Below are 19889 nucleotides of genomic sequence, written 5' to 3'. Positions count from 1 at the left end.
ATAAATTTTTTTGCGAGAGCGAAAGCGAACGAGGAATCCAGTGGGGATGGGCACGCATTATGTTTGTTTATGCTCGAGAGCTGCATTTTTATGTCCTGTCGACGGCGGCGGCGGGTGGGGAACTACAACTGCGGCTACACTCCACTCCATTCCACTCCACTCCATCAGTGGGTTCGTTTGGGGGCCAGAACAGTATGGTACTCGTACACTGGACTACAAAACAGCGGGTGGTCGGCAGTCAACTGGGCCGAATAACAACAGCAGGCAGCAGCAGCAGCAGCAGCGGTTCAAAAGCCAGCAAACAGTGGTCTAAAATCGCATTCGATGCAGCCGATGGAGCATGAAATCCCTGGTATTTCCAATCAATTGCAGCCCCTTTTAGTTCAACTTGCAACCGAGCCAATGAAGGCCGCCTTTCTCCTCATCTTTGCGGCTCTCGGCCTGACCGTATTCATCGCGAAATGTGATATCTTCGATTCGCCCGAGTTTCAGGAGCAGTTCTACTATCCTGTCTTAAACGGCAACGATACCCATGACAACATAAAGCAGCACATTAGAAAACTGAGTTGCATCCAGGAGATTTCCGAGAGGGGAAAGTTCGAGCAGGAGAGATTCGAGGCCACGGTGAAATTCTGCTCGAGTGACTACAGCATAAGACTGGACTTCCAGTACATATTGGATGCCCTGGAGGGACATGATATATCCAAGCTCTGTAGTCCCGAAATCAGTGACAAGGTGCAAGGTCAAAGTTGTGGCTTCAATGCGCTCTTGGTTTTAATTTGTGACACTCGCACGTCGGCTAGGGATTACGCGGATTGCTTTGCTAATGACAACGATCTTGTTAACAGATTTATGGAAATGATTAATAATAATGATAAGTAATCGAGTCTCATCGATCATCAATGATCACCAAAAAAGATATTTTACTCCAGAATACGAATTTCAAATGTTGTTGATACTACAACTAAATCGAATTTTATTTTATTAAATTCTTCCCACAACCTTGAGAACATGTAGCATAGCAGTAAGTTTTTTTTGCATATTCGCAACCAAGAAAATAAATATAAAATTAAATGTACCTTTAAGATATACTTTAATTTAATGTAGACAGTTTTAAAACCTTTTCGATTAAAAAAAAATACCTTTAACAGTGTTCAAAGCATTAATTTGAATTTTTATTTGATGTATTTCCCTAATGTTGTTTTGGGTAATGCTGTTTCCCCTTTCTGAAAAGTAGTTAAATCCCAAAATTAAATTTTGAAAATGTGTTACCCAAACTGGTTGCACAACCACTGTGCTGGGAAAAGCGCTCCTCGTTCGCGCTGCTTGCCTTTTGGCTTAGCTGTTGGCTGCTGGCGATGCTTTTTAATAAAATTAGCTCCGACATTGGATGCTTGTTTATGCAGCAACCGAAGAGAGAGTGGGCGTGGGAGTTAAATGGAGTGAAGTGGGCGTGGCAGAGGAGTTCGGCCTAGCCAGCCCCACCCACCTTTCGCCACCCACTCCCCCGAGGATCCATCCCAAACGACCCAGTCGTGATGCACAACCCCGGGAAATGGGTGTACACACACACACACTCACCCATACTAACACACACATTCGTGGATGCCTGTACTTGACTGCTTATTATGCATGAATTTCAAATGAAGTCGCGAACGTGACACAAACATGCTGCATGGCGATGCGGCGCCCTTTGCCGCCTAACTGGCCAACCACCCAGCTTGTAACCACCCAAAAAAACCACCCAAAAACCACCCAACTGGCCCACAGAAATTTACACATTCGCATTGCGATATGCATTTAATATGAGGGCGAATCGTGGGCTACTGTTCCCAGTTGGATTCGTCCTGGAAATGCCCGAAAAATTGAAAAACACATCCAAGTCATTGAGAGCTAAATGGAAATAGGTCTTAATATGCATGTGTATGTGTGTTTGTGTGTGTGAGTAGAACAAACTTGGCCGAAATGTTATGCGTAATGAAATTGGGCTTGGAGGGTGTTGATTTTTTATAGCTCTTAAGTGGCCCTTGGAAAAAAAAAAGAAAGTAGGGCAGGTCAATTGAAATTCCGTTGATTTGATCCACCGAAAAAGAGTTTTTTTTGGTTTCCCAACAAAAAAGGGATCTCATTATCCTAGACAAACTTCGTTTTGAGCCAATTTCAGCTGGCAATTAATCAGCACGTCAGTTCAACATCTTGGCAGCCATTCAGGATGTCAATGTTGATAATGCACTCCCTTTCGCCTGAAGAAGAAAACGCTTTTCAGTTATTTTCCCCGGCTTAATGATATGCAAATAAACATATAAACAAAGACGGCTGCGAAGGCAAAATGCGAACCGTTAATTGCCAGCCTTTTGTTGCCTTTGTTGTTGCCGTTGTTTTTGCCATCCCGCTGGCCTGGCTATTAACATTTAATTAATCGCCTTTTGCCGTCAAAAAGGAGGCAAGGCGACATAATTACTAGCCAGTTACACACGTTCTTCTAAGCGAATTTCTGTTCCAAAACTCGTATGAAGTCCCCCGTTTCGAAGGAGCTGCTCTCCACCCCGCTGCTTGCATTATTGTTTAATTGCAATTAGCGACAAGCATCCAGCATCCAGCATCCAACATTCAACATCCAACGCCTCCAAAATGATAATAACGAGCCGTGTGCCGGTTCATGCATAATGCAAAGGCCGAGCGAGGCCCACACGTTGCAATTAAGTCGCAAAAACCCAAATGCACTGCGAGAAATCAAAAAAGGTATCCAAAAAAGTCCTCATATTGATTATGTAATTTTTTGGAATACCTAGTGAAAAGGAAGTGTTGGAAAACATGGAAAAAAATTATTGGGACAAAATGTGATCAATAATACTGAATATAAATTTAATGTTTTAAATGGTTTAGACCATTTAAATTTAAATTAGTATTTATATTATCAATTGTTAGTCATTTACAAATATAAAAAGGTTTATTTTAGTGTAAAGCTATCGTGTTTTGGTTGCTAGTCAACGCAGGTAATAAACAATAATAAATGGTGATTGTTTTTATTAAAATGCAAACCATATGTAAGCAGGTCTCTATAAATCTACAGAATGTAGATTCAGCGAGAAACAAGAATTTATTCTGTTGAATATTCAATAAACGTTTGAATAAAAAGGTATTTATTTATTTACACTAGCGAAGTGGGTGGTTATTTCTCTTAGTGCATCTTTTGTTGTGACTGATTTGGCTGATGTTTCCGTAGCCGTTGTTGTTGTTGTTGTTGTTGCTGTTGTTGCTGTTGCTGTTGTTGTTGTTGTTGCTGCTGAAGCTGTCGAACGGTGTGTTGAAAGTATCTCTTTGGCAGCCAAGTCGAGTCGGGCCTTGAAGTGTGTGTTGCCACTTGAGTTCTCCAGCTGCTACTTCTGCGAGGCTCTTTCCTTCCACTTCCCCTTTTCCCACTTTTTCTGCTTTCTCCGCTTTCCCCACTTCCTCCGCTCTCTACACTTTCTCCGCTTTTGGACCCTCGTTCACTTCTTGGCAGGAGAGTGCCTGAGTTGCCTTGAGAGTGTGTTAGATTATTTTTATGTGTTTTTGCCGGGGCCCTATTTTCGCATGCCTAAGTAGTTAGTTTAATAAATTGCATTGCTTAGGTAAGCGGCGATGAGAGGCAGACAACTTGACTTGAACAACAATTTGTGTATTTCCCACCATTTGAATTGCTAAGCATCTGCGCAAGTTTTCCCCTCAACTTTTCATTGAATATGTTGATTTTTGTTTTGTCCTCGTCAAAAGTCTGCTTCCGCAACGAGTTCATTTTTGGTTCACGCTGTCCGCAAAAAGCAATCTCAGTACGCAACTGCTACACTTGATGTTGAATTAACCACAGAAATCACGTATACGCCACGTTTGCCGCAGTTGCGCAGCGCACAAGGAATTCTCGCCAGTCCCAACTGGGAAATGGCGCACACAATGCATCACAATAGTAATTAACAATTTACCAAAACCATCCCACACAATTGCAGAAGGAATGCATTTCCCTTCCTCCTTTTGCGAATGCAAACCCCCATTTTGCACCAAGGTTAAAGTACATGCTCGTAAATTTTTTAAAAACAACTGAAAGCGCTCACAACGGAACAGAGGGGCAAAAAAAAAAAAAAAAAAAAAAAAAAAAAAAAAAAACACTTAGCATTCAAGGTGCCAATTGCGAACAAACCAAATTGTCGCAAAACAAAAGAAGCCACCCTCGACGAAACCAAGTTAAATAGTTTTAAATCATGCAAACGACGACCCCTGAGACAAAGGCAGTGGCAGTGGCACTAGTAGTAGAGGGAAAAGCTGGGGAAGTGGCAACAATGGTGGCCAGAGAAATCAAATGTCAACTTAGTGCAAGGACAACTGCAGCTGGAGAAGTTGCAACCGACGCTCAAGGCCAAATTGATCAGGCCCGAGAGCCAGCGAGCTAGGGAAACTGGGTCAACACACACCGCACAAATAAGTTGCCAGTAACTCACCCACACAGCAAAACAGCCACACGCACACACACCTATACATCTACACACTGCTGCAAACACATTCTATATGCCCCAAGATGCATGCACACTGTGGCAGCCTAATTCTGGCATCCTTCAAGGAACACTTCCTTCGGCTCATGCTTCATTCAATTAAATCGAATTTCGGTTTCAATTATGCCTGATTGCGCCGATGCATTGGTCTTAAAGTTCTTAAACAACACGATTTCCAATGTTTGGCGACCGCAGATCAATACATTGCTTTGAATAAGATATACTCTATAAAATTCTTTCATATTTTGTTCAATGCAAATGGAATAACTATTTACAAATGTATGAGAAGGAACCTAAAATTCTCTGCTAAAAGCAGAATAGTCGGCAAAGGAATGTGTTGTTTTAGGGTAAAAATTATGAGTTGTGATTGAAAACTTATAGCAATTCAAACATATTGGGAACAATTATTTTAAAATAACATTTACATTTAAATTACAGTTGGTCAGAAAATTTTAATGAAACTAATCGCAACATTTTTATTTTGTCGACACTCATCTATCATATATTAATAAAAAGAAGCAAAAAAATTAAAAATGTTTATATAAATTATTTATATCCAAAAACATTAAAAACCAGAAAGGAAGCTAGCTTTGGGGAGCCGAAGTTTATTTACCCTTACAGTCAACAAATGTCGAGCAAAATGCAATAAAGCCTGAACAACATCAAAGTAATTTTGTATTTATTTTTTGATATTTTAACTGATTGTTTTTCTAGTTCTAAATAAAGTTTCATACTTTTTCTTTTTTTGGCGACCATTTGGGTCGGATTTCGGCATTTGAGTGTGAAGTGCACTCTGTTAGCAACTTAGTTGCTTATTAGTGTCACTTGTCAGCAGGATAAAGGACAAAGGACACGCTGGGCCGAGTCCTTGGGTGCTACACCACATGATGGCATTCCATAACGGCACGTCAATTCGCATTTTCGGTCACCTGGTGACCTGCAAGGTCCTGCATATTAATGCCCATGTAATAAACACAATCGCTCACCTTGACAGCCTGTGGGTTTGGTCAGTTCGTCAGTTTGCCAGTTGGTCAGTTCGCCAGTGGTTGGCGGTCAGTTCCAAGTGGTCGCTCGTCCATGCCAAATTCATGGGCTGCTTTTCCTCCTGCTCCTGCTTTTGGTTCCGATTCTGATTCAGATTCGAATGCGGATTCTGCTCCTGCTCCCGTCCCAGTTGCATAATTTAAACGCAATTCCGTCATGGACTCGATTGCGAGGAGCAGGAGCAGCTTGTAGCTTGGACTGGGGCCAGAAAATCAGAAACCACCGGGAGAACCGAGCAGAGGCAATGCATTCATGAATGAGTTGACACACTGTTGGGCTCAAATTTTGCGGCTGGCCTGTCAATATTTGTTGTCCCCCGGCCCAAATGGCCACACCTCTTGTTGCCGTCTTCTCGCCTAATGGCGTGCAAATAGTTTTCACAATTGAGTTGTCAATTTATCAGCGCTCCTGGGACACAAAAAGCCGGTTTATCCGACAGGCGAGACTTCTCTTCTCTTCAGTTCTGTTCTATTCACTTCTAGTAAATTCCCCAAACTTTTTGCGCTCATCTCAAATATTTGCCATTGCCCATTTTACGGTTTGTTTTAACACAATGTACCTGGGACACTTCCACTGCGACCCGGTTCCATCGTCGTACATCCTTCGTCCTTAGGAGAGGAGCAGAGGAGTCGTCCCTACACAGTGGCACTTAATGACATTTTATGGCCGCCACCTAGGCCAGTCCCAAAACCAGAGCATTCTGGCCAAATTGTGTGGGAGCCAAAGCCATTTTCCAGGGGGGCCACCGAGGCAACTAAGTAAGAGCACTACAATGGAAATATAATACGAGGACTTAGCTCACTCTACCTTAAACGCTTCGGTTTAATGTGCATTACTTCACTGACAAGCAGCCGTAGTTGAGTGGGAGATTGGTCGTGTTGCCGGACTTCAATAAGGATTATGGTCCTTAATTTATGGTTTATTTAATATATTGATTGTTTTATGTATTGAGCAGTTTAACAGAAGTGGAAAAAAGATGCTTGTATTGAATAACATGCTACAAATCGTTGGGAATTAGCATTTAAGGTTATTTGTCGGTATTCTGTCAAAAATCCTTTTTTACTGACAAGCTTTCATGTGTAAGTTATATTTTGTGTATTGGTGAAAGAAATTTAATTTTACCGGAAAAAGTTAAGTGAAAGCTTAAATTTAATACTTTCGATAAAATCTTATCAAATGTAAAGCAATTTATGTCGGGAATTAATTGAAACTACTGAAATGATTCTGTCTGAAAAACATTTTTCTCTGTCTAATAGAGACTCCCATTTTCTTTAATATTTAATAATTATTTTAATGAGAATGTCATGGACCTTTAAGAATTAAGAACTAAGAGCTCAAGAGAAAACAAGAATATTAACTACTCCAATTTGGTAGCTTTTATTGGCACATTATATCCATTCCAGTCGACCCTGGGACGAAAGCGAAAATTCGTTCCATTTAGAGTTCCGAAATGATTCGGACCAATTAGGCGGTGGCCAGAAACTCATCAGGCTGCCAGGGCACATGCCATTTTTATAATGGCTTTTGCCGTAATGAGCCGCTCCGCCACGACTGCCAATAAGTGAGCCCGGTTATTAGTTTAATTTGGCAGAAAGTGCCATAAATCAGTGGCGAATATGATCCCGCACTTAATTGCAACACGTTCGCCCCGCCACTGTTATTGATTTATTTCTCATCCCTTTTCTCACTCGATTGTTGTTTTCGCTTTTGCAGAAAGCTGTCAAGGACCCCATGAAAAGCGCCTGCTGAACCACCTGCTCTCCACATACAACACACTGGAACGACCCGTGGCCAATGAATCGGAGCCCCTGGAGGTCAAATTCGGACTGACACTGCAGCAGATCATCGACGTGGTAAGTGGTCGCAGAGGATCTGCATATATCCCTTCGCTCCAGCTAACAAATTTCCAACAAAAAAAGCATCAAAAAGATAAGCAAGAAAAAATATTGAGAGAACATTCAGAAGCGTTCAGCATTCAGCTGTCGGATTAATATCTTCCGAATCACACAAATCGAATTCAATTGTCGATGCATTTTAAGCTAACGTGTGAACAGGCTAAAAATTAACAATTATTGATTGCGTCTCTTATAGGATGAAAAGAATCAGATTCTGACCACAAATGCGTGGTTAAATTTGGTAAGTGACATGTACCCGTCGTTCTTTGTGTCACCATCACAACTATTTTTTAGGCTTACTTTTACGTATTTTTGTTTTCATTTTTCCGTTTTTGACCGATTGTGATTTTGCGTTTCTTTTGAGGTTTCCGTTTTGCCAGGTGAAAAGCGACAAATTTTTGAATAACTTGTTTCACCACCAAATAAACAAAAATGAAAAACACCAGTATTTGTTTCGTTTCTTTTTCTCTGAATTTGTTTTTGGCATTCAATAATTATTGCCCCACGGGGGCTTCTTTATCAATAAATAAATACATATTTGCGTTTGCATATGTGTTGTCTCAATATGTCTGTGTGTGTGGGTACGAGTGTGCATACGTGTGTGTGTGTGTGCTTGTGTGAGAGTGCCAGAATAATTTTCTGTTTGTTTGTTCTTTTGACATTTTGTTTCGCAAGCAAATGGCGTCTGTTGGATACCGTTTAAACACATTTCAATTAAAAGACCGTTAAAAACATATAGTATAGCAAATGCAAAAACAGCACAAATTAAATCCAATTAAAAACGAATTAATGTTTATAAATAACTGAGAATGAGAATGCTTTGATGATGGTTTAGCAGAGCTTCCTGGCATTAAATGTGATATTATTATATTGGCTGTGGATCTTTTTTCTCCATCCTTTGAGATGCGAACCTTTTATTTTGTGTTTGGCTAATCTCATCGTCTGCCAACAGAAACTTTTGATTTACACAAATTTCACTCGAAACGGACGTGATGGAGGGGATGTTGCCTTCTTCTGGACAAGGGACGCCCGAAATGGCATTGCTAAATTGGCAGAAATTGCCGGGCATACCATAAACATAAACAAATAAATCAAAACAAAGGACCCGAATGGACATAAATAAAATTTATATTTCTGAAACGACAGCCATTTTTCCAACGCTTTGCTTGTGCCCCGCCGACTCACCTGAAAATTCCAGTTGCAATTTTTCCCGGTCACTCTCGACCCGAAAACCATAAAGCGAAAACCATCGAGCTGCAGACACGGGCTGGGTAAAAACCCTTTTCAAAAAAATTAATAGTACCTCCCACTGTCGAGTGTTTTCATTTGCCCCCAGGGAGATTTATGATTGCCCGTCAATTTTCAATTCGCTACAAAAAATCACGCCTTTTTTCCTGCCTAACAAACTTTGAACTCAACTAATTGTCGTTTCGATCAAAAAATTGGTTATGCCAACTTTAAGCAACAAGGCAATATTTTCAAATGATTGTTTTTTATGGAAATATTTCTTTTTTGTTGTTAAAAAGCCACGTGTTTAGGTGTTTTTATTTCGATTTGTTTTGTCATGTTTGGCTTTGTGTGATTTACATGGACAAACATATTCATACATATTTTCGATTTTATTATAATAATTATGGTGGTTTTTTTTTATCCATTTATGTTTTTTCTGATTGCGAAACATTTTATATATTATATTCCCCGGAAACATGCGGCTTGCCGTGTGAATAAATGTGCTTAGTCGGGAAATTAAATTCGCTTTGCAATGTCCGATGGTCACAGTTGCCACATATGATAACCCAATGTAATCCCCCTATTAAAAACCGTGTCCTTCAACCGGCAGAATGGGTAATCACATTCAAGTGCCAGGGGAACCCGAACCCATTTAGTTTAATTGATGTAAGCGCTTAGTTTGCGAGTCGATTTTAAATGGAATATTTAGTTGACAACCAACTGTAGGCTAGAATAAATAGCGAGTATTTAGGTGAACCCATTCGGTAAATCATAAATGTTTGTTCGTTTTGCGTAGCTCCGTTCCCCTTTCCTTTTGTGAAGAGATGAACAACCTTCGACCCAAATTAGTCTGCTCCATTAAGTGCATTAATCGATTGACAAAATGATTTACAAGACTATTACTGTTGGCCACCCACCCAATCCACTCCACCTCCCAAATGATTCCGATTCGAATTCCAATTATGTTTTACTTGCATTTAAATTCCCATCGTTGTGCGTGTGTGATTGTCTGTTGTTGCAGTGCGAGATAGTGTACTTGTATTCTTTACGGATTATGTTCGATATACGTATATTTACCATATATTTTTGCTGGGTACATGTCATAAAGCGTTCTCTGATTATACATATCCGAGTAAAAGGCAAAAGCCGCAACTTAAAACGCAACCAAAAAAAAAAAAAAACAAAGCAACAAACAACTAAAGTCGTGTCTTGCATGTTGTTTAAACGAAGTGCATTTAAAAAGTGAAAGATAAACTAAAAATTCCAAATCGGTGTTTTCTTTGTATCTATATCTATACGTATATATATTATATATATTGCCATATAAATGTATCTGCATATTGCGCAACACAACTAACAACCTAAACAGCCAAACCTACTAAAAACCAAAAAGATATCGATAAAGATATGGCTTTAATGTGCTCGCCCTTTTCAATCTGCCCATCCCTCTCACTCTCTCTCTCTCTCTTTCTGTCACAGAGTCAGGAATAAATTATACAATTAAAGCCAGGACATCTAGGCACTCGCAAATCAAATGCATTTTAATTTACACGATTAAATATGTATGAAATAATTTGATTTATGCACTCGGCATTTCGGACAGATGGATTTTGAGGGAAGGCGGGGGGATCAAATGAAGAGGGGGAATTGAAACCGCAAAGCGTTGATTTCCAGCGGCATAAATTATAAATCGATCCGAACGGAGGGGGATTTATGAGTCCACAAGCAGCAGGACATTTTCAGCGGCTCCTGGTCACAGTTTTGGTCAATTACTCAAATTGCAGAAACTAATAATGAATGCCCTTCGAAAATTCCCTCTGACGTCGGGGATTACAGTCGGTTGGTCCGACAATTGGAAAAGTTTTGCCATCAAGGATCTGGGCAACCACGTAGTCCTGGCTAACCAAAGGTTACTCCATTGGCCTTTCTTCCATCTCATCGTTCTCCTCCTTCTCCTCCTGCTGATTGCCATAAAGATGATGATGATGATGATGATGGCCCGTCATGTCAGCCAGTTGCAACCGAATGCCATTGAGGGACAAAGGGGGAAGGGTCAGGTCGAGGGATCCTTTGGCACGACATTAAAATGCACATTGTGGCACCGGGCGTCATCAGCATCAAAGTTAAGAAAAATAAAGTCATTAGCATTTTTCGGCTAACACCAACCACCCAACAGCAGCAGCATTTTGCACCCACTCGTTGTAAACTGTCGTCTAATGACTTGCCAGGTTGCAGCCACCACAAAGCCCCCTAAATGACTGGGGCTTTAGAAATATGTGTCAAAAGGAAATGGCCAAAGGCCACCCACTCCAACCCCTCCTCCCCCTTAACCACCACCCCCAAAAAAACGGATGAGAACATGGAGAATTTCCGAGGGCGTGAAGCGAACAAGCTTTGTCGGTCTTTAATCTGTTGTTTTGGGGCGTGGCTAAAGCCAGAAGTCACGGATCGGAATCCAATGCAGATTACTTGGCAATCTGTGTGGAAATTCGGTTTTTCCAAGCTAGAAAATGGGAAACATAAAGCTGATAACGATAGGAAAAACAATCAAGATTAACTGAGCGATTAATTTTAAAAGTTTGCCTCGTTAATTCACAAAAAGTCATTTAAAATCACTCTTGGCCAAGTTCAGATTTTAAGCGCTGCACCAATAAAAACAAAAATTCGTGGATGCTTAGCGAGTATTTTCCAAAGAAATAGCTCATAAATAAAAAACTTTATATTTATTGCTAGATTAACAACAAACGTGATAAAAAATAGAAAAATTATTCGAATTATAAAAAAATATATATTTATGAATTTATAAAGAAACATTACTGTGAAAATGTTTTTAAATATCGTAAATATTAAATAATTAAAACGTTTTTTTCTTTTTAAAGCATACTTTTTAGGGCAACTGAAAATTGAAGAAAAAACTTTAAATGATGTTGAATTTAAGACTTTCAAAGCCATTAAAACGCAAACTCTTTAATCACTTACAAAACTAATTTCGCTATTTATGAGAACTCAAAATCCCAGGATTACCTATTTAAAATGTTTGCAGCTAAGCTCCACAAAATTTGATGTGATTCAGTCATCGCAGGCATAGTCAACGACTTTGACTTTTGAGGGCAAAGATTAAAAGTTGAGTAGGTGTCGAATCTATTAGCGTTATCCATTGATACTTGGCAAGCACGCCTCGGATCCATTATAAACACACTTTCACCCAAATTATGGCCCGCTAACACCAGCCGGAGTTCGACAAAGTCATTTGCCGTCTCTGAGCAAACTGCTCCGTTCACTTATCACCCACTCATTTGTCTCGTCTTTCACACACAGATACACTCGCACACTCACACTTTAAGTGCTGCCAAGGCCAACAAACTTCGTCCTTGAACGGGGAACTGGTTTTAGTCTACTCTCACTGGGTTTTTGGCCCATGTGCATAACCCATTTGTAAGGCAAACAGCGGCAACAAACTTCTGCCGAAAAAAACATTCATTCATCACGTGAAGTGTGCGAGTGCCAGCCAAAAAAGGCGGAGGATTCCCCGCCTGGAGAGTCCCGGATCGAGTGCCCGAAGTCTGAAGTCTGAAATCTGAAATCTGAAATCCGAAATCAGAATTGTTGTGTTGCTACACAGACGACACAACGACGGCAATTGTTGGCTCATTAGAAACTCATTTAAAAACAATTTGGCATGTTAATGCAAAATAAATCTATAAGCTTATGTGCACCAGGAGTTGCCACGTAAATATAATATATATGTATATGAGTAACTGAAGCAGAAGCAGAAGAGACTTTGTCACGATTAAGCGAACGCTTAATGCAAAATTGCCGGAGTCTGCTGCAAATGGGGCTTTAAGTTTTTGGCTCGAGACTCGAAGCAAAAGTGTCATTAGTATGCGTCAATGTCAGGGACTCCCACATCCCAACATATCCGGCGTATCCGTGTGCTGTCATAAACATGAAATTTGCACAAAACCACCATTTTTATAAGGTGTCAACGGCAAATATTGTGCCACATATTCCCACTCCCCAGAGCGAACAACCAACCGAACCAACCGCATATTCAAATCTTGCTGTGTTGTGTGGCAGTTGACGTGGAGAGGAAGTGACTGCATATTGGCTTAAACGAAAAATGGGGTGGAAATCGCGCAGCAGAAATCATCATCATCCAGGTCACCAGAGCAAACTCCTGGCCAAGGATATAGCTTTTTTACCCCCCTTTCCCCTCCTTCCCCCTTTGCCTTGCATATCATTTAAAAGCCCCACTTCCACTTCCCCTTTTTCGGCATCGAATCTGTTTTTTAATGGCTCAAGTCGTTACTGCAGCTGCTGCCAGAAAATGCCCCCGCATTTCATTCATTTCTTTCCATTTTCCTTTTCTTTTTTTTGGGCTGCCTGCGGTTTTTGTTTCGCTTTTCATTTTTGGCTTTGCGGCTTGTAACCATTTTCGTTGTTTACCCTGGCAAGTTATTAATGACAGTCACCTTAGAGCGGCTTTCACATGCAGATCCGTCGGATTCGGTGAGTCGTTCATCTGCATTTCAAACGACAAACGGCAAAACGATGAACAACTACCTTGAACCCATCATCCTGACGGGAATTGGATAAGCCAAGTCCGAATAGTTGGCGGTTGGTTGGTTAGTTGGCTGGGTGACTGACAATGCGCCAGCATGAAATATCTTTAATTAAAATTTTGTATAAAGATAAATGGGTTTTGATACTACCTAGTTCAAAGTTTTTATTGCAGACCAGCCCGCCTGAATGGCGGAGCCAAAGAATAGATATACATATATATATGTATATATGCATGTAATCCACACAGGAAGGCGAGATTGTAAAGTAAATTGGCGCAATGGACAAAGGATCTGAAGGCCCACCGACCAGCAGATTGAAATTGGGCGGGCGGATTGCGATAAAGATTGAGATTAGTGTTCAAGGCTCAAAGCTTCTCTGGGCCAACAAAGTTTTTGATAGCCATTCGTTCTGTTCGGCTTTCTTGGACTCTTGGTCTCTGTGCAAATTGAGTGATGATGATGGGAGAGATGAGACAAGTTAATTGCAACAGCCCCAAAAACTACAATAAATGTTTACTTACACACAGTGGTTTTGCTGCTTAGCTGCACTTCCAAAGCCACAGACAAATTCAAGACCAATTGCAGCATATTAAAGCCAAACTTTATCGCGTGCAGAGCTAGTGGAGATTAAACTAAAACATCAAAAAAAATACAACAAAAATCTTGTTCATAAACGTCATTAAAACAGATGCTATAAATAAGAAAGAAAACTAGACAAAACTGCTCAAAAAGAAAAGAAAAAAAGAACCTTGTAAAACTCATAAAACAAATGTATAAACCAAAACTTTCTTTTATCATGCTCTGCTCTTTTTAAACTTTTGACTTAAATTAACTTTTTGGCTTTCCTTGCGTCTTACTTACTATTACTTTCCATTGTTGGTCTTGCGTTGAACTTGATTTTCTTGTGTTCTTTGGCGTTAACAACAAAACAACCAAAATTCGTTCCAAATGCGTTTGTAGGACGAGAAGAATCAGCTTCTCATAACGAATCTTTGGCTTTCGTTGGTAAGTCTTAACTAAAACTCGCCATCATAAATCATAAACCTAAACCTAAACCCCAATTTAAATACTTACTTATAGCTTAAACCGTATTTTAAATAATGTGTATTCGCTTTAAACCTACTTAATCATAAATCGAACATCAAGGACTTTTTCTGGTTCACTCCAGCTTGAAGTATCCGTTTAATTCGTAATTATCCTTGCAATTAGTTGTGCTGATGGCAGGATTTGGTCCAGAAAGAGTCTGTCCTGATTATAATTTAAACACACACGACCCTAACCTGAAGTACCAAGAGTTGATCGAGTTTTTGTTCCTGGTTAAAAACTTTCATCTGAAATCCCATTCCCAAAGTTCTGTTGTAAAAAACGCTTCATGAAACAACTTTGTACGTATTTTCCGTCTCTCTCTCTATTTTTCCATCTATCTCTCGTTGAGATTGCGTTGGCTTAGCTCGTGTGTGCGTTAAATTATTTAAACATCATCACCTAAATAAGTATCGTTAAATACAAGCTTAAATACTGTATTAAATCGCTTATTAAAATACAAACCCACATTACCACAGACACAAATAAATAAACTTTGGTTTCTGCTATTTCCTTTTTATTCTCTTTGAATTTATAACTCTTCTACATAGAGATCTACAATGGCCACTAGTTTTTTTTCGCAGCGTATAACCTTTTTTGACATTTTTGTTTAGAACTCGATGCGAGTTAGTTTCGGTTTCCTTTCTACTAAGAGCAATTAAAAATCAAACACATAAACCAAACAACTGACCAAAAAACATAACTCTAAACAGAACCTAACCCGGCACAAAAAACACACGAAAACATTTGCATGACCAGAGATCGCATCGTGTAATAAGCCCCAAACTGTGTTTGTTCGTACTGCATGCCCTGCATTTACTTTGTATGCGATTGTGTTTGCGAGTGTTTATCTTTCGTGTGAAAGGAAAAAAAATTGAATATGTATAAAAAGTGACACACAAGCGTGCGGAAATAAAAGAGGGATATTCACACTATTTTTTATTTATATATTTACGCTCATTTCCGGCAGCGGTGCTGTAGGACCCGACAAGTCCTGTCAATTTGCGAAATTAATTAAATTATTTATTTAACACGTAGAGTGTGCACTACACTCCATCGAATGCAACCCTGAATGAGGTCCATAAATTTTAGTAATTTCGCAATTGCAATCGAACAGAAAGTACACATGGAACGCTTCATTTGACCTGGTGTACAATCTGCACTATTTATGATTGATGGCCGGTTCGAGCGAGGCGTTCATAAACTGTCGGCGGTATTCGCCCTCAAATGGCGTTCAAATGTTTGTCAATTTGCCACTCGCAACCGCAGACAGGCAGCTGCAAATTCCAAATGCCGGTCCCTTCAACTCGTCGATGGTGCCCGTCAGTCAACCGATTGTTGTTCTACTCGACGGCCCAATTATGCCGTCAAATAGCAATTAAAATCGGTAAATGAAAGCAAAAGCATTCGGAGACAAAGCGCGACCAGAAAAGCCTCAAAAATCGATGTTTATCGAATTTGGAATTTAGACCAATTTAAAAGGAAAGAGTTGGAAGGAAGAAAGTTCTTTACTTTTAGAACTAGTTTACTTTATCCAAATATTTAAAACATATAAAGTTTTCTAGGGTAAAAAAAAAAAACAAAAAACAAACGCTTATTTTAAGACTATTTAATTTAAGAGAAAAACTGGACTTTTAATTACATTTCGTTATCGAAAACGAAAGAATACAATTTTCTATCTATTTTATTTAAAATAAAATCCTTTCTTTCTTTTTGGTAAATTTCCATTTTAATATTAAAAATTCAGAAATTAAAGTGGAAAAGTTTCATTGCATTTTCGCTAATTAGATTGGATATGACCCTAAAGTTCTGTCACGCATCAGTAAATGTGACTATTTGGCGGTAACTATTTCGCAAAATAATTGCCACGCTCGCATCAAAATCTGTGTCCTTCCGCCGGCACACAAAGCGGTTGGAATGTTTTTAGGGGCACGAATCGTTATGCCGCTCACCTCGAAACGAGATGCCCCAACCGAGGCATCTGTTTTTACAGCTGCCATAAAAGCCGCACACAATAACGGGTGGCAGTGGCAAGTTTAAACGGTTTTAAAGCACAAACCCAGCACAGATGCAGATACTCGGCTCCATGCCACTCGTATAATTTAATGCAGCACGAGGCCATGGCATGTAATTAAATTTTTGTGATTTAAAAAAGGGATTCTGTATGTGTGTGTGTGTGTGTTTGGAGCTTCCGGGGAAAATGAGCAATAGCAATGGTCGACGGGGGTCGGCGAGGACAATTGCTTGCTCTAAAAATGCCACAAATGTGTTAAATTATAAACATAACAGCGGCGAACAACAACAGCAATATAACGAACATGAGACCGGCAAAGGCAAAACTAAGTAGAGGGGAAACTTTGCCGCTTTTATGACACGAACATGAACCACTTGTAGGAAAGCCACAAAACGCAACGACCAGGGGGAAATTCAGGACGTGGGACAGAATCGCGTTGCAGGCAACCGCAGAGTGACACAAAGCACTGAGCAACTGTTTGACTGCACTGCAAAAATTAAATGGGAAAGTTAGAAACTCAAATTTCTAGTTCTTAAAACTTTGTAAATACTACATTTATTTATCTTTCGATTATTTAATTCCGTGAACACTATAAAAGAAATGGTAAGTGATGCACCTACTCAACGTACATAAAAGGGATAACAAGTTGTTTCTGAATTGTAAATCTAATTTTTGAAAAAGCTTCGATTAGTTTTTACTACAACCAACAATTTTAGGAATAAAAGAAAACATTTTCAAATCTAGTCTATTTAGTCTATTTACATAGACTTTTTTACATAATTGCAATGATTTAAATATATCTTTCTTCCTTTTGCGATTTTAATATTTTAAATTTAAATATTTTTGACGTCTAAAAATGTTTCATATTAACTTTAAAAAATATAAATGATTAAAGTTTTTAAAATAATTAAAATAAAAATAAAAATAAATCTTAAACAATCATTTAAAAACTCAAAAAGCTGCTTAAACAAATGGGTTTTTTTGAAGATTAAATGAAAGCTATAGATTTTAATAAAGGTTTAAACATTCATTTTTTTATTTTGGCATTGTTGTTCCAATTTTCTCGCCGTGTACCACTAAACAGGATCAGAAAAGAGCAAACGAGGAACGTTGATAAAAGTTGTCTCATGTGCGGTTTCGTAGGCGTGCGGGGGGTTGACTTAGCCCGGAGTTGTTGTCAAGTTGCACATTGTTGTACTATATAATGCAGACGGCAACAGTGTATCTGTGTGCGTGCCCTGCCCGCTGTGTGTGTACGTGAGAGTGTGTGGGTTGGCATCCTTAAGAGCAACAGCTTGCCAATCAGTTAGCAAAAAAAAAAAAGAAAATAAAGAGATGGAGCAAGTTGGCCATCCTTTAGTCCTAGTCTCTAGTGCGTAATGGTATTAGTAGATGGTAGTTGGTAGACTGCATGTGTGTATGTGCATGTGCTCAGCAGTTGAGTAGATTTCATTTCGGAGTCCTTACTTTCTTACCCGACTTTCTTTTCGTGCTGTACCCCCTAAAAAAACCAAAAAAAATAACCAGAGAAATCTGTTTTCTTTTCCGAAACATCACGTCGCATTTTTGTTTGAATTTATAGAACTTTAATTTGATAGCAATATAAATATGTTTGAACCAATTGGAGTGCTATTATGAAAACTAATGAAATGTGTGTGTGTTGAACAACCAGGAGTGGAACGACTACAATCTGCGCTGGAATGAGACGGAATATGGCGGCGTCAAGGACCTGCGAATCACACCCAATAAGCTGTGGAAGCCCGACGTTCTCATGTACAACAGGTAAGTGATCTGTGTCCAAATCGGAAGGACTCGACGTTAAAGTAACCGAATAGAAAGGCTAAAGCAGCCCCTCATGATCAATCAAAGAAACTAATCTGAGAATCAGTATAAAGTGTTTGCGCAATACATAACCAGACTTAAGTCTAGACTTAGGATCGTATAACCCACAATATCTAAGCCAATTAATCACTGTAATATTTGAACAATGGTAAGTTAGGCTGACCAAAAGTTAAAACCACAACCATCCAAGTAAATTCTCAGGATGAAGACCCCAAAATGCGAGTTTATGTTATCGTTTCGATTTGCGTTCAGTTATAGTTATAGTTAAACCTAGCATATACGAATATAATTACGTAGTTGAGTTGTGCACTTTAGTTAAAATAGATTACTAGCTGACCAATAGAGATCTGAACTTTACGGGTTTGTTCCGATGGATATTTATTATATATAATCTCCATCTGAATCTCTTAACAAACCCCATAAAGTTAATTGTTTGTTTATAATATTGTTTGTACGGTTCAATTTGAGTTGGTTTTTGAATTAAAAACGATAATTCCCAGCATATTTGATATGTTTGCATACACTTTAGTTATGTATGACTTCATATCCATTCTCATAATTATATAGCTATTATTATATATACGCATCATAATCCACTCGCTATTGTTTGTGTGTCTACTTGTATACAGTAAAATAATAATAACAAATACGAAAATCGAAACAGGCCGCAAGTCAAACATGCCATAATGTGTTTTGATTCGGTGGCCAAAATCGACTTTTCCTACCCGTACATTATATGATATTTGTGTTTCAATGTTACCCGCTTATGATTTGCTTTCAATGTTTACGTTTCGAAAAGTGACTTAACCAAAATAAGGAAAACAAACAAAAAAAAAAAAAAAAGAAAACCAGAATAATTTACATTTGTTTACTTCAATAAGAGTAGTTTACACGCAGTGGTTGTCTAGTGGGACTGTACATTGTCAGCTTGCCGTTGATGTGGGCCTCACATTGTAATTGGATTCGTAATGCTAACCGAACGTTGTATAACACACGAAATGCCTGAGTTATCCAGCATTAACTAAACCAAACATCAAGCCATAAAAGCGAACTAAAGCCAAATGCCAAGAGTAACCGCAAAAAAAAAAAAAAATGCTAAATAATCGCCCAGACTAAACTCCAACAACTTAAACTTTGTTTAACCAGAATATTGCGCAAGTACTTTGTTCGAAACAGCACGGGTCGAATTCCTCGAGTCGAGGTCAAAGGTCTGTGGTCTGCTTCCCAGTCAAAAGAAAACTATATAATATATATATCCCACCTAGACTTCACCTTAATGAACTCAAAAAGCCCAAGTCAAAGTCCTCTCGCTCTATTTCCGAAAGACAATAACCACCTGAGAGATTGTTCAACAATATGCTGGTGTAATATTTCTGGTTAGACGTTCAGTACTTGAATTTATTTGGCCGACAACAAACTGTTAAGAAAATAAAATAAAAAACCAAACAGAAAAAATGGAGAAATGTTTTTTGTCATACTCATACGTAGCTTGCAAAAAACAAAACAAGAAACCATCCAACAGACCATCACAAAAAAAGGCAAAATAGATTTTCAAGTATTGTGCATGAGAAATCAAATCCCTCTTACTAAACAAAGAACTAAATAAAACCGCATAAAAATAATACCAAATGCAAAAATTAAACATAAATCCCCACCTCATCCCACCACTTATAAAGCCCAGAGAAAGGTGCCA

General features: G+C 39.0%; 1 protein-coding gene across 1 annotated transcript in view; it reads left to right on the top strand.

Moving 5' to 3' along the window:
• Nucleotides 1-402: 402 nt before the first annotated feature.
• LOC108101180 (neuronal acetylcholine receptor subunit alpha-7) overlaps nt 403-19889 on the top strand; it is a 37291-nt gene continuing 17804 nt past the window's right edge. The window contains exons 1-4 of the mRNA XM_043209299.1: nt 403-742; nt 7284-7423; nt 7662-7706; nt 18027-18136. Of these exons, the coding sequence (XP_043065234.1) occupies nt 403-742; nt 7284-7423; nt 7662-7706; nt 18027-18136 (635 nt within the window). The remainder of the gene's footprint in view (nt 743-7283; nt 7424-7661; nt 7707-18026; nt 18137-19889) is intronic.

Source organism: Drosophila ficusphila, unplaced genomic scaffold (assembly GCF_018152265.1).
Source record: "Drosophila ficusphila isolate 14025-0441.05 unplaced genomic scaffold, ASM1815226v1 contig_794, whole genome shotgun sequence".
Lineage (NCBI taxonomy): Eukaryota > Metazoa > Arthropoda > Insecta > Diptera > Drosophilidae > Drosophila > Drosophila ficusphila.
The sequence above is the reverse complement of the archived record's forward strand: the minus strand, read 5'-3'. Positions and strand labels throughout refer to the sequence as shown.